Source organism: Emys orbicularis, chromosome 14 (assembly GCF_028017835.1).
Source record: "Emys orbicularis isolate rEmyOrb1 chromosome 14, rEmyOrb1.hap1, whole genome shotgun sequence".
NCBI lineage: Eukaryota > Metazoa > Chordata > Testudines > Emydidae > Emys > Emys orbicularis.
This window is the reverse complement of record NC_088696.1, coordinates 5,737,562-5,753,421: the sequence shown is the minus strand read 5'-3', so window position 1 is coordinate 5,753,421 and position 15,860 is coordinate 5,737,562. Positions and strand designations below refer to the sequence as shown.

At 43.4% G+C, this 15,860-nt stretch overlaps 1 protein-coding gene across 3 annotated transcripts in view; it reads left to right on the top strand.

Moving 5' to 3' along the window:
* BANP (BTG3 associated nuclear protein) overlaps positions 1-15,860 on the top strand; it is a 261,210-nt gene that overhangs the window by 100,942 nt on the left and 144,408 nt on the right. For all 3 annotated transcript variants that reach the window (XM_065416358.1, XM_065416361.1, XM_065416359.1), the window contains one exon: positions 686-925. In XM_065416358.1, the coding sequence (XP_065272430.1) occupies positions 686-925 (240 nt within the window). The remainder of the gene's footprint in view (positions 1-685; positions 926-15,860) is intronic.

Below are 15,860 nucleotides of genomic sequence, written 5' to 3'. Positions count from 1 at the left end.
TTTAGGAAATAATGCAGACTACCGTTCAGTAAGTCTGAAACAAAAAACAAAACAAAAAGTTTCATTTGGGATCTTCAGCTACAGTTGAGTAATTGTCCTTGGTAAACCCCTTAAGTAATTAATCAAGGAAATTACCCCTCATCACTAATTATTTATTTTCTCAAGCTGTCAGCCTTGATTAAGCTCATCTTGTTGCATTGCTTAAGGGGAAAATTGTGATTCAAATTTATGAGGTTGGAGGGACAAGCCTTACCAGAAAAGTGGCTCACTTTAAAATCTCAGCTTCCTTACCCCACAAACATGCCCTGATCCTTATCTTGAGGGGGCTGAATGAGCACGACTGAGGGTGAGAAGATTTTCTGTGTTCTTTTGCTCATTGGCCTCTTCAGAGACTGTTTAATTTCATTTGTGAGTTGGACAACTGGACCAAGATCAATTGCTCATTTTTTGCAGGCCACAGAACAGCTGTTAATGGTAACCACTTTTGGTCACTGCTGATGTGGGTTGGATAAACACTCTTTATCCATTACAAATCTTGTGAGCCAGCCAGTCACTATGAGCTTTGAAACAAGTTAATGGAGAACATAAAAAAAAAAATGGGAAGAGCTGATGATATTTATACATTTTAAAAATAACTCTTGCAGCCTGTGCAATCACTTAGAATTTCCTCGTTCTCTGTTTTTAGAGGATTACCCCAATGGGACATGGCTTGGAGATGAAAACAATCCTGAGATGCGAGTCCGTTGCCCCATAACCCCAGCTGACATGCTGCATATCAGCACCAACTGCCGCACAGCTGAGAAGATGGCACTGACGTTGCTAGATTACCTCTTCCACCGGGAAATTCAGGCCATCTCCAACCTTTCAGGGCAAGGGAAGCATGGGAAGAAGCAGCTTGATCCTCTCATGATTTATGGGATTCGCTGTGAGTATAACACTGAAGTTTCTGATCTGGTGCTATATAGAGAGATTTCCATCTGCTTTGTCTGACAATTGAGAGCAAAAGAGACAAAAAGCTAAATCTTTAGAACCAAGTGTTCTAAAATGTTCATGCACATTCCTTTTTTGGTTTATTTGTCTCAATATTTTTGGGTAGGCCTTCTTCTCAGTAATGGCAAATGTTATTACCTGCTCAGGTATTTGTATAAACAACGAGGAGTATGCATCTCTTGACTCCAATCCTGCCTCTCCTTCTCCCCCTCTCTGGTCTTCTTTCCCCCCCAAAAAAACCAACAACCCATAGTAATTAAATTGTCCTCTGGACATCACACATTAGATACAATGTTGATTGCCCTTTACTGAAATAAGAGTGGGGCCCATCTTATTTATTCTGGTGCCATCTATGCCTCTAATTTATTTAGTCTAATTTCTGTATGAATAAAGTTTCCATTGCTGTGGCACCTATGTGCAGTCATTAATGCAGCTAATCACCTCCACCTGCTTGTTGCTCAGATATTGCATTATCTGCTCCATGCTCTGTATTTTTTGTGGCTCCATTTTGAATCTCACTATAGGAAGTACAATCCCTGAAAGATGATTGGCTGACCTGGTAACATTATTCTAGGCAGCAGCCCAAGCCTACAAATACGGTCAGGCAGGTCATGCATCAATCTGACCAACTCCTCCTTTACTCTACAGTTATTTTGGTCTGCACATTTGTTTTTAAATAATATATTTTTATGTGGGAGGGGGTAGCTCTAAAGAACTACAGCACATTATAACAAGTCATGGTCCAACTTCATTTTTCTAATATCTATGTTTTGTGAAGTGTGGTTCTGCTCTAAAAAGTAACTTCATTATGTTACTTCTTGAGTTATTTTTGTAACAGACATTTATGCTCATTCCCCCATGTAACACTGAGCATACTTTGCAAGGTTTTGATTTAACAGCAGACATTATCTTCCAAATAACATGCTCTGCTCCCCTCCCCTCTATGGTACCAAACTAGCTAATCCTAGGGAAACCTCGCTAGCAGGCTAAGTGACAGTAGATTCCAGAACTTGCAGTCAGTGGAAAACCTGGACAAAAAGTGCATCAAATTCAAAATGTGTTCAGGCGTCAGCTCAGATGTATTTCCCTTCGGGTGAGTTGTAGACAATGCTCTGCCTCCCTGCTTCTGCCAGTCTCACTCTTTGGACAGACAGCTGAATGTAGATGGCATGATGGAATATAGAGGACGTTTGAAATCGCTCCTACAGTGGTGCTGAAGCACAATCGTCTTCCAAAGAGCTGGGCTGAGACTGTCCATTTATGTTGGGCCCAATCCTTTTCTCACTGAAATAATTGAAAACACTTATCTAGACTTCATTGATAGCAGGATTAGGCCAATTATCTTATTTAGAAACATGTTGTGGGTATAGATCTTATGCTGCTGTAGTGTAGGAGGCAGGTGGGTCAGTCCTTAGAAACACCACATACAAACTAAAATGCTTCTTTCCATTTACTGTGGTCAGAAGCGTAATGATAGGATCTGGAAACATAGAGAATTGCAGGTTTTAAAGATTCTTGTTATATCATGACAGTTTTCACTGAGTTTCTCATAGCCCATGGTAGGCTGAGTAGAAAGACATTTATGGGGAATAGTCTTGGTGAATATTCAAACTCTGGATTTGTTTTTTAAGTCATGAAAACATTAGAAGTAACATTAGAATTGTACTCAGCTATCCCAAATGATCAAATTAAATTACATTCTGTAAGAGTTGGGTGTGTTTTTTGTTGCTGTTGCCACCAGACAGATGTTTTCTTAGCTTCTATTTATGGGAGGATCCTAAAGGACCAATTTAAATTAGTCTGCAGTGGGTGTTTCCTAGAAATCTCTCGAGCTCTCTTTTTGGTTTAGAAAGCCACTCTGAGTTCATACAGTTCACAGGTACAGAGCATACCAAATGTAGCACATTTCTAGTTGAGAAATACCAACCATGGTGATAACTGAAATAATGAAAAAAAAATCAACTTGTTTTTGTTGGAAATATAGATACAGTTCACGTAATCAAAATAATATGAGCTTGGATCTCAGTTTTGACAAGCTGGAAACAAATGGGGAGTGTGGATTGTCTGGATGGTTTGGCTATAAATTCCAAGTGGAACAAACTCATTTTATTTTTTATCAGTATGTATAGTTTCAAAGGGTGGACCTCACTCAAATTGAGACGAAGGAAATTGTAGCAGGCTCACTGCAGTTCACACAAATGTTTCCCTACTTTAGGGAAAAGTTAAATATCATAAAGTGTGTGGATTCAAGATAGGAACTCTTTGGATGATATGGTTCATGGTTGAACTATGGTTCATATTGTCTCTCCTTGTCAGGATGAGTGTTAGGAGGCTATCACAGGCCTACAAACAGTTTTGCAATGTATGTTAGGGATATAGACAGTTTTTTTCTGTAGCTTTATAGGTAACTAAGATGCTATGGGAGGTAGATTATGGTACATAAAGTGTCTGAAATGTTCTTAGACATGGGTGATGGACAACCTGACTATTTGAGTAAGCAGTAGGCACCATGCTGATATGACACTATGATTACTAGCAGGGGATTACTCAACCAATTGTTTGATGACAGCAGCCAAGTTGACTTTATAAGTATAGTTTACAGTTTACATTTCAAGCAAGGTAAACCTGCAAATGCCTTCTGAATAGTTGAAATCCTGACACAAGCTATAGCACATATTGGGTACCTCTGCTATCCATACTGTCTAAAGCAGTGGTTTTCAAACTGGGGTACGTTTACCCCTAGGAGTGTGTGAGCTCTGGTCAGGGAGTAAGTGAGAAAAATCCTGTAATGGTGGACAATGCAATTAATTTAGTAAGACTTGGCAATCTAATCATAGATATATTATGACTCTATCTCAGATGGGGGTACATGGTAGACTACATTATTTGGAAAGAAGTATGCAGCCTAAAAAACGTTGAAAGCCACTGGTCTTAAGTATACAGAAATACTAATGTTAACGTGGAATTATATGGGGAACCATTGAAAAAAATGAGCAACATTCCTGATTGAAACAAGCTTTATAGGCTACAAACTTTGGAGCAGAAGACTGAATTATGCATTCCTGAAATTATTTTATGTAGTTCACCTACAGAGCAGTACAATGGGAATAAATTAACGTACTCAGATATTTTTGTGTGCAGTTATTATTTGGAATGCCAGCTAACTTTAATCTTTAAAAAAAAAAAAAAAAAAAAAAAAAAAGCACCAATTAGAGCCTGTTTGAATTTTTCTGAGGAATTCAATACTGCATCATTATGTTTCTGCTAGCACAGTGCAGAGTTACATGGAGAAAGTCTGTGGAAAGTGATTGCTAATGAGCCTGATAGCACTGTTCCTTCTTCAGGCTGGACTGAGTTTGGGAAGTACGCTCCTAATGGCCTCATTTTGTTGGTGGTGATGTCACCTGACTACTGTGGTGGGGACCAGTGGGCTAAACTAGAAATATCCTGTTGGACTTGCTGCATTGTGGCCTATCATTGGTTCACTCTGTAAGGGAAACAGAAGCCTTCAAAGGCTTTCACAGTGTTGTTTGATCATGTATAAAATGTGTTGGTGGCTCTGTAAGGGCTAATAAGACCTACAGATAATTTTGTTCTTGCAAATTTTGGAGACCTCTTCAGATACTTATGCAATGTAAATGGTACTTTTCTAGGTTACTGCATGTAACACTATTATTTTCACAAGTTTTTATAAGCCTAAATAGGTTTTGTTTGAAAATTTGTTCATAAAATGAAGGGGGGGAGGAAGCAGTGTGCTTGCAAAAAGTGCACATGCAACCCCCTAAATTGAGGTGTGCAAATCGGACTATTGTAGCCCTAAGTGCTCTTTGTATGTGCAATTACCAGATTTGTATCTGCAAAGCAGGCTTTTGAAAATGAGGCTCCTTAAGTGAAAGTGTGTGATCATATTGGCAATATACGACTAAGCTGATATAATTTAAAAGGGAGATTCTTTGTAAAAGTAGCATTGACTGAAGTTAGGGGTACTTACAGCATCTAAAACAGAGGTCTGTTGGCTCCACTCAGTGTCTAGACTAACGTGTTGCCTTTGTTCTGGAACAAATCCCCATGCATCAAAAGAAAAATACACTCCCTAAATATAGACTGTTGCAAGAATACCCACATAGAGTTAGTTTAGGGAATCTGAAAGTGATTGTGTGGTTTGTGAGGCTTAAAATAACATAGCCAAGGCATCATAAAATTACTACAGCCCTGAATAGGGGCGAGGGGACCAAGTAACCTATCCAAAAAGGGGTCCAATACTAATGTGACTGGCTCAGCTGTAATGATTTCATGCTGTAAACTTGCATATCATCACTGGTAATAAGTGAGTGAAAATGAAATTCCCTTTTGGTAGCTTGTTTATTAATTGTCTATAACGTAAGTGAGCGTGTGGGTGACTGCATAGCTGTAATGACTAGGGTTGCCAACTTTCTAATCGCACAAAAGCGAACATCCTTGCCCCGCCCCTGCCCCGCCCCTTCCCCTAGGCCCTGACCCCGCACTGCCCCTTCTCCAAGGCCTCGCCACTGCACCACCCCTTCTCTGAGGCCCCACCCCCACTCCATCCTCCCTCTGTCGCTCACTCTCACTCATTTTCACTGGGCTGGGGCAAGGGTTGGGGTGCAGAAGGGGGTGCGGGCTCCAGCTAGGAGTGCAGGCTCTGGGGTGGGGCCAGAAATGAGGGGTTCAGAGTGCAGGAGGGGGCTGGGGCAGGGGGTTGAGGTGTGGGAGGGGGTGAGGGCTCCGGCTGGGGGTGTGGGCTCTGGGGTGGGGCTGGGGATGAGGGGTTTTGGGTGCAGGAGGGGTCTCTGCACTGGAGCCGAGGGGTTTGGAGTGTAGGAGTGGGCTGAGGGCTGGAGAAAGGGGTTTGAGTGCGGGAGGGAGTGCGGGGTGCAAGCTCCGGGAGGGAGTTTGGGTGCAGGAGGGGGCTCAGGGCTGGGGTTGGGGTGTGGGCTCCAGGAGGGAGTCTGGGTGCAGGAGGGGGCTCAGGCTGGGGCAGGGGATTGGGGTGTGATGGGAGTGTGGGGTGTGGGCTCTGGGAGGGAGTTTGGGTGTGGGAGGGGGCTCAGGGCTGGGGTTGGGGTACAGGAGGGGGTGCGGGCTCCGGGAGGGAGTTTGGGTGTGGGAGGGGGCTCAGGCTGGGGTCAGGGGTTTGGAGTGCGTGAGGGTTTGCGGGCTCCAGCAGGGGGCTCAGGGCTGGAGAAGGGTGTTGGGGTGCGGGCTTTGGGAGGGAGTTAGGGTGCGGGAGAGGGTTCCGACCTCGGGCAGGAGGGTGGGGTGCGGGAGGGGGTTCAGGGTGTGAGCTCCAGCTGAGCGGCACTTACCTCAGGTGGCTCCCAGTCGGCAGCGCAGCGGGGCTAAGGCATAGCCTGCCCTGCCTGCCCTGGCTCCCCAGGGATCCTGGAAGTGGCTGGCATATCCGGTTCCTAGGCGCAGGGGGCGCCAGGCGGCTCTGTGCGGTGCCCACTGCCCACACCCGCAGGCATTGTCCCTGCAGTTCCCATTGGCCTCGGTTCCTGGACATGCCGGCTGTTTCCAGGAGCCGCGGGGAGCCAGGGCAGGCAGGGAGCCTACCTAAGGCCTGCTGCACCGCCGACCGGACTTTTAACGGCGCAGTCAGCAATGCTGACCAGTGCCGCCAGGGTCCCTTTTCGATCGGGCGTTCTGGTCGAAAACGGGATGCCTGGCAGTCCTAGTAATGATTCATAAACACCCAGGGTGAAACCCTGTCCCCATTGAAGTCAGGGATAAAACTCCCATTGACTTCAGCGTGGCCAGGATTTCATCCCTACAGTTTATCAATGATGCACTGAAAGAAATGCAAAGCCCTGTAGTGTCATATTCTCTTGGCCTCACCAGTCTGTAGACCAGCTGTCTTTTATTGCTGATGTGTTGTTCCATAAACTCCAACAAAAACGAAGTACAGCAGTAGAGTGGGAACTGAATCCTATCATTGTCCTCAATACGCAGTTTGCTGCTGCTCTGTGCAGTAATACTGTGCTGCGTTTATTTTAAACTTACATGAAGATCTAATGTCATCAGTCAAGCATATGCCAATCATAGCTAGCAAGTTCAGGTCATCATGGAGATCTTTTTGGTTCAAGTTTCGTCTTCCAGTTTATCAGTGGAAAGATCTTCCTCCCTTTCTTTTTCTGGGGAAAAAAATAGCCAACCAAATCTGTATTTAATAGAAAATATTTTGAAAAGTATAGTATGCAGAAGCCACATTTTCCAAATGAAGGGATGTATGTTTATTAAAAATTCTTGATATATTGCATAAATTCTGCCACAACAGAAAGGCAGAGTTTATCTTTGGAGGTATATATTTTCATTTAGTTGCTTGTGGGGTGGCAGTGGTAGCGGAGAAAGAGTTTTGGGCAAGTAACCAGAGCAGTTTAAATATACTATGGCTTTAAGTAGCTCATTACTTCAGCCCTACCAAAAATGTAGGGATTTTCTGGTGAAATATGATCGAAGAATGCCAGCAGTTCGGACTTTCTTTATTGTAACTGAAAATGTAGGCTTAGCTCTTGTGAGATTTTACGATGGCATCTGTAAACATGCTTTTTAAAAAAAATCCCAAACTCAAAATTTGTACTGTCGAAAGCAAGAAATGCAATAAAATGATGGATTGCTAAATGGCTTTACTTGTGATCTTAGAAAATACTATAAAAGAGGGAATTTGTTGTTGGTGATGAGTACTAGTGGAATAGCAGTAGTGCCTTTATAAGTCACTTTCAATATTTCACAGTTCTTTTAAATTATCTAACAATATAGATAAGCTGTAAAATGTTAGTTACTGCCTGAATGTGAAAAAGACTTGAGGTTTTGCAATTTTGTAATCATTTTCACATTAGCAAACATGATAGCTATGAAAACAATTCCATTATAAAATCCTCTCTCTCCTAGCTTGAAACTTTCTGGAAAATTTCTCAGTGTAGAAAGTTTAGGCAAAATCTACACAGCATTTTTCTGAAAGGAAGTAGAAACTAAATCTGAAAAATGATGAGCAATACCAATGTCGGAAGTAAGGGCATTAGATTAAAAATGTCTGTGTAATGCTGCAGAGAACTTAGTACTGTTCTGCTGAATCTTGCCCCCAGCCTGCTACAGCACAAACGGTTGCTGACTTCAGTTCATGGGTTAACAGTATTTCATCTTGAATACATCTGTGTGGAGATGTTTAAAATAGCACAGATCTACTGCTAAAATTGAAAACACAGATTATATGGCACTATCAAAATATATGTAGGAAAACAAGCTTCCACATTTTTCATATTATGTTAAAGTCCATCTGAGAATCTGTCTGATTCAGAGCTATGCTATAAAATGTGTCTTTTCTTTTTCACTTGGCATGTGGCTGTTACATTTTTTTTTTTAGGAAAATCAAAATCATACGATAGGAAGAGACTTGGTTACCAAAGTTTAGTACTCTTGTTAGGTCATACTCCTAATACCGGTAAAAGTAAATCCGTCTTTCTAAGTGACCAGATTAGCTCAAAGAGTGTAAACATAGTGCCTGATAGAAAAATGAACTATAGGTTTGCCTGGTCCAGGAGAAGTAGTGTGAACAGCTTAATTAGAATTAAGCACCCTACTCCTTTACAAAATTCATTAACATGACCTTTCTTCTCAAGATGGAGAGGCAGCTCACCCAAATCTGTGTATTAGGAAATGCATTTGATTTGTGCCTGATTGTGTAATTTGTGCCAGTCTGACTGGTGTATGTATATAGACATTCATTCACATAACCCAAATATATGTTACAAGTTGTGCTGGTCTGAGCAGCTCATAAATTAAAAACGTATCCTGCCCCAGCTTGCTAGGCCATGCAGTGTGTGGAGAGGCCCTGCAGGTGAATTGTGTGCCAACTGCGTTTGAGAAAAACTGAGCTGTAGCCAATGAACTACACAGATCACTGGACAAAAACTCTGCAGAGGAGAGCACAATGGGCTCAAGCAACTACTAAAACACTAGATGGCTATGTATAATTGTTCTGCTGCATGAAATGGGGACTTCTTCGCTTCTAGCCACCTACATAATTACCCCCACCAAACCTCTTTACTTGGGCATTGCACAGTTTACAATGACCTCAAGATGGGAATCTTATAAAAGTGAAGGAAGTGATCAAAGTGATTCCATGTACTGGGATTTCTTTTATTATTTTTTGGCCTTCTCAGGAAATATATTTGAGTATTATAAGCTGTGCATGTGATCTTGAATATCCAGATCTATGACTGAGGAGGCTACCCTTTAAATATTAGCATGTTGAGTGGTCAACAAGTTGTCATTTAAAATACACAGATCACTATTAATTTATTGTGTCAGCTTCAGCCTCTCTTTTTCTGAGGATTTTGGTCTTAACAATGACATAAGTTAAATCACAAATGTTTCACGGGTCAATTTCATCTTCAGTAGACACTGAACATTTAATACCAGAGGAGGAGCAATAGAAAGTCCTGCATTCACAGACCATAAGCCCTAGTACCACTACGCCAATGTGACTGCTTTATAGGTTACTGCTAGTAGTTGCCATTATTATAACTATTTAATAAAGGGCTATCAAACTTAATTTATAAAATAACAGAAATAGAAAAGATCCCTAACCATTCTCCCTTTCTCCTTCTTTGCTCTCTCATCTTTTTATGTTTTTTTGGCACCCTTTAATTTTCCCCCCCTCACCTCTATTTTTATGTTGTCCTTTCCTTTCCATGATTCTGCACTGCACCACGTGTGATGTATGGACACTGATTCTATGCCTTGTATCAGTCTCTGCATGATGGAATATAACCAGAAATACAGTTTAAAAACACGTGGACCAGATAAAACAAATGTAGCCACAAGCCTTTCTTGGGCCCAACACTTGGAGCCATGCATGCGGCACTTGGATTCCATCAGGAGAGCTAGAAACTCAAGCTGGTCTCATTTTGTTTAATGTCTTGTTCTAATAAAATCCTCATTAGAGAGCTTAAATGACTCGTAGAGCAATCTGTATTTTATACACCAGATGAACTGTGTAGGAGTATGTAGATTTGAGATAAACTAAAAATCTTGCTCTTTAAAGAGGGTGTATATTTTAACTGGGGTGGGTTAATACTCTAGGGAGCCCACTGTAGAAGGCCATGTCAATCATGTTTTAAAAAACACCCATCACATTGATTTCATCTGATCCTTAATTCCAAGATCACTGGCAAACAAAAGAGAGTGGGTCCATATTTCATACTTAAGTCCATAGCTGGGGTATTAAGGAGAATAATGAAGGAGTGTTGGGAAAACAACAGTCCAGTGGAAAGATTGGGTACAATTCAAATTCACAGTGTTTATATCTAGGCTCCATTAATTAGGATAAATTTTGGTGTGATTTTTCCTTTCCTCAACCTGTGGCAATGACTGGTCATTCCTTGTCAGCCTCCTGCCTTATAATAGCCCTCCAATGGCTGGCACTCTAATAGAACCTTAGAGTTATGAACTCCAGAGTTACGAACTGGCTGGTCAACCACACACCTCATTTGGAATTGGAAGTATGCAATCAGTCAGCAGCAGAGCCGGAAAGAAAAAAAAAGAAATACAGTACTGTGTTAAATGTACACTACTAAAAAAAGTAAAGGAAAAGTTAAAAAAAGATTTGACAAGGTAAGGGAACTGTTTCTGTGCTTGTTTCATTTAAATTAAGGTAGTTAAAAGCAGCATTTTTCTTCTGGATAGTAAAATTTCAAAGCTATATTAAGTCAAAGTTCAGTTGTAAACTTTTGAAAGAACAACCATAACGTTTTGTTCAGCGTTATGAATATTTCAGAGAAATGAACAACCTCCATTCCCGAGGTGTTTGTAACTCTGAGGTTCTACTTCATATAGTATCCGGACATACATAAGGGGCAAAAGCAGGTTTGGACATGGTGCTTTAACTACAGTCAGTTTACTGAACAGAAATAAGCCTGGCAAAAAGGAACAAAGATGTAAAAGATGCACACTTTCTTTTACCAATAACCTTTCCTGTATTCTAGAGTAGCCCTTTGAATCCAGTCTCTTAAGACTGTGTAATGCAACAAGTGCAGGCAGGAACTGATGTTGATCCAGATGTGGTGCCTCAGGATGACCTTTAAGTCTCCCACTGATGTGAGTTGCCTTCAAATATTGTAATCTCATATTACAGCTACTAGTTTCCCAGTATGCCTTGCTCTTAAAGGTGCCACACACAGAGTAATAATAATAGTGTGTTTTGTGAGTCTCCGTCTATGCTGGATTCACAGAGGATCTGAGTCTGTTACAGCCCCAGCTATAGGGCGTGTATGTCTACACTGGTGAGCTGTTTTTAAGGCAGTGGGAAGTGCTTTTAGTGAGAGATTTCTTCTACCAGTAATGCTTTGAGCTATGGCTGTTGGAAGACACACCATTACTTCTGCTTGCCCCCTTCAGAGCTTTTGCTGTTGTCAGGTCCCATAGTCTATCTCATAGACTCATAGACTTTAAGGTCAGAAGGGACCAATATGGTCATCTAGTCTGACCTCCCGCATGATGCAGGCCACAAAAGCTGACCCACCCACAACAGAATCTTCCAGCCTGCGACCCCTGCCCTATGCTGCGGAGGAAGGCGAAAAACCTCCAGGGCCTCTGCCAATCTACCCTGGAGGAAAATTCCTTCCCGACCCCAAATATGGCGATCAGCAGAACCCCGAGCATACAGGCAAGATTCTACAGCCGGACCCTCATTTTACCCGCGATGGCACGTTAATGCCTAATTGACTAAAATCACATTATCCCTTCAAACCATTCCCTCCATAAACTTATCAAGCCTAATCTTGAAGCCAGAAAGGTCTTTCGCCCCCACCGTTTCCCTCGGAAGGCTGTTCCAAAATTTCACCCCTCTGACGGTTAGAAACCTTCTTCTAATTTCAAGCCTAAACTTCCCCACGGCCAGTTTATATCCATTCGTTCTCGTGTCCACATTACTACTGAGCTGAAATAATTCCTCTCCCTCCTTGGTATTAATCCCTTTGATATATTTAAAGAGAGCAATCATATCCCCCCTCAGCCTTCTTTTGGTTAGGCTAAACAAACCGAGCTCCTCGAGTCTCCTTTCATAGGAAAGGTTTTCCATTCCTTGGATCATCCTAGTGGCCCTTCTCTGTACCCGTTCCAGTTTGAGTTCATCCTTTTTAAACATAGGAGACCAGAACTGCACACAGTACTCCAAATGAGGTCTCACCAGCGCCTTGTATAACGGAAGCAGCACCTCCCTGTCCCTACTAGAAATACCTCGCCTAACGCATCCCAAAATCGCATTAGCTTTTTTCACAGCCACGTCACATTGCCGACTCATAGTCATCCTGTGATCAACCAGGACTCCGAGGTCCTTCTCCTCCTCCGTCACTTCCAACCTATGCATCCCTAACTTATAACTAAAATTTTTATTAGTCATCCCTAAATGCATCACCTTACACTTCTCACTATTAAATCTCATCCTATTATTGTTACTCCAATTTACAAGGTCATCCAAGTCTCCCTGCAGAATATCCCGATCCTTCTCCGAATTGGCAATACCTCCCAACTTTGTGTCATCCGCAAACTTTATCAGCCCACTCCTACATTCGGTTCCGAGGTCAGTAACGAATAGATTGAATAAAATCGGACCCAAAACCGAACCTTGAGGAACCCCACTGGTGACCTCCGTCCAACCCGTCTCTACGGCTGTCAGAGTGTTATGTCATGGCTTTGAGGTAGGGGAGTGCTATCATCTCCATTTTACAGACGGGGAACTGAGGCACAGAGAGATTAAGTGCCTTCCCAAGGTTATACAGCAAATCTATGGCAGAGCGGGGAATTGAACCAGGTCTCCTGAGTCCCAGGCGAGTGCCCTAATAACCACTGCTATGGTCTCCCTGTCTAACGAACCAGCCCCTTTTGATAGCCTCACAGCACCTGAATCATGGTTCACCCTTGGGTCATGCTCTATGGATTCCCAGTTAGCAGTGGTATTTACTACAAAGGGACTTGAAAACAAAGGAAAAAGGAGGTGGAGGCAATGCTGGCCTCCTCAAATGGAGGAGAGTGTTGGTTAGCATAGAGCCATTCAACAGATCTTTAAAGAGAAAGAGAAGAGGTAAATCTTTTTGTTGCCCTCTACCCCCAAACAAGCCCCATTATTTTTTGTAGAGTGTCTTAGGGGAGAGAGCTGATGCCACAATGCTGCTTTTTACAAACACTTCCCATTCCTTACAAGGAGCTGCAGAATTTTTCTGGCTTCAGTTGTGGCTTCAGTTCCAAATGGCTCCTCCTTTGTAAACCAGTTAAATGCTGCCCCAGGGAGGGACGTGATAACCCTTTTTTGGGGTAGGCAAGAAGATGATAGGCGAGCCTATCAAGTTTATCTCAGCACCACAGTTCTCAAAGATGGCACCAGTGCTGGCATCTGCTTATAGATTTGATCTAAAATACTATAATTTTATATTGGCTGGTGTTCCCCTCTTTTCTGGGTACTTGTATGGATTACATTTACTTTTCCTGGCCAGTTACTGTTTAATAAACTGAAATTAAGGCAGCAATTTCAAGAAATAAATTATTGGCAATGTTTTTTTCTCTCCTTCCCACCCTCCCTTTCCCTGTTATTTTGCATTACACTAATGGAGAATTTATTTTCCGCATCTGAGCACAACTGTTTAGCCAGTCAATCGTGAACATGATATCTTTGAGCTTGATTGCGTATAATATGCTATCAAGAAGCCATCCGTTCATAGACTTGTAGAAGCTAGAGATGGAAAAGACCTCTATTGTATTAGGTCATCTACACCCTCCATTTCCAGCCAATGCAGGATTGTTCCATACCGTCTGTTCCGACTCCAGTACTTTGGTCAGACTAGTTTTAAATATCTCAAGTGCAGGAGGTTCCCCCCCCCCGCCACTGCTCCTGGGAGGCTGCTTGTGTTGTAAAAGGCTTCAAACTAGGTTATGAACCTAAAGATAATTCAGGTTTAATCCCCCATCCCCCCTCAGATTTTGCATGTCACTCAGGCATATACAAGATCAGTTTACAGCAGGGAGAACAAAGATTGTTTGGGAAATGCTGATGCCTTTAAACATGAGAATTGTTGCTGCACCTGGATGGCTGAGAGGAAGAGGAAGAGAGTGCTCATTTTTTAAAAATGAAATCCAGTAAGCTCTTGCATTTTTTTAAGCCCTTGTGTGCAACACTCTCCTTCACTGCTCTTTGCCCGCTGCAAACTTGCCGTCTCTAATTAATAATATGTAATGTGTTGCATCCTAAGAGCTTCCTTACTGTACATGAATCTATCCAAAGCCATGAAATTACAGATGGAATGGAAGTGTGTTTGTATCACGGTTGTTCTAATCACTACTTGCTTTGGGTTAATTCTTCCATATGTGGAACTTTTCTAGAGTAATGACTATTTGCCTGTTTATTTAGATTGCAGAACAGTTACCAGAGTAATGGAGTGGCAATGTTGCTTTAGGGCAGTGGTTTCCAACCTTTTTTATGCCCAAGATCACTTTTTGAATTTAAGTGCAACCCAGGATCTACCCCACCCCTTCCTTGAGGCCACACCCCTTCCCCAAAGCCCCGCCCCACTCACTCCATACCGCCCTCTCTCCCTCACTTGCTCTCCCTCACCCTCAATAACTTTCACCGGGCTGGGGCAGTGGGGTTGGGGTTCGGGACGGGGTGCGGGTTCTGGGCTGGGGCTGAGGGGTTCGGAGTGTGGGAGGTGGCTCCAGGCTGAGCCTGGGGCAGAGTGTTGGGGTGCAGGAGGGGGTGCAGGGTGCAAGCTCTGGGAGGGGGTCCGGGCTGGGGCAGGGGGTTGGGGTACAGGAGGGGGTACTGGGTGCAGGAGGGGGTATAGGGTGCTGGCTCTGGGAGGGGCTGAGGGCTGGGGGTTGGGGTGCGGACTCCCGCCAGGCAGCACTTACCTCAGGCGGCTCCCAGTCGGCGGCTCAGCGGGGTTAAGGCAGGCTCCCTGCCTGCCTGCACCAGCTACACGCTGTACACGCTGCTCCCAGAAGGGCCCAATGTACCCCTGTGGCTCCTGGGGGAGGCATTTAGCTCTGCACACTGCCCATCTCTGCAGGCACCGCCCCCGCAGCTCCCATTGGCCACAGTTCCTTGTTCCCGGTCAATGGGAGCTGCGGGGGCGGTGCTTGCAAGCAGGAGCAGCGCACGGAGACCTCTGCCCTCCCTCCTCCCACCCAGGGCTGCGCGGGCATGCTGGCCCCTTCCAGGAGCGGCGTGGGGCCGGGGCAGGCAGGGAGCCTGCCTTAGTGGCAACCCTGCTGCACCACCGGCTATTAGTGGCTGGAGATCGCAATTGACTGGGATAGTCTCCAGGATCGACCAGTTGATCGCGATCGACCGGTTGGTGACCACTGCATGATTCTGAGATGTGCTTAGCACTCTCAATCCTCATTGACTTCAGTGGGAGCTGGTGTTTACTCACTATTTCTCTGGCTCAGGCCCTGACTAAGCAAAGTATGCTAACAGTGCTTGAATGGATTCTGGAAAAGAAACTTTTACTTAACTGTCAAAGGCCTTGTAAATGACGGAGCAATATTTTTATCACAGGGTTTAGAAGACAGAAAGCATCTATGAAAACATTTAATCCCTATTGTCACGGTGAGAGGAAAAGCAGTCCAGCCACTGAATACAGATTGTTCGGTTGTGCAAGAATTAATGTACATCTCATCTGGAAAATGCATTGCTTCATGCAAGAAAAGTTATGATTTCATGAAACTCATAAATTGAATTCCAGAAAGTTGCATAGCCGTTTCTCTCAGGCTTGGAAACCTACACTTTTCCTTTTTGTTTGTTTTTTGTTTTGTTTTGAAAGGGTTAAACAATGAACTCTGAGATGCCTAAGGCT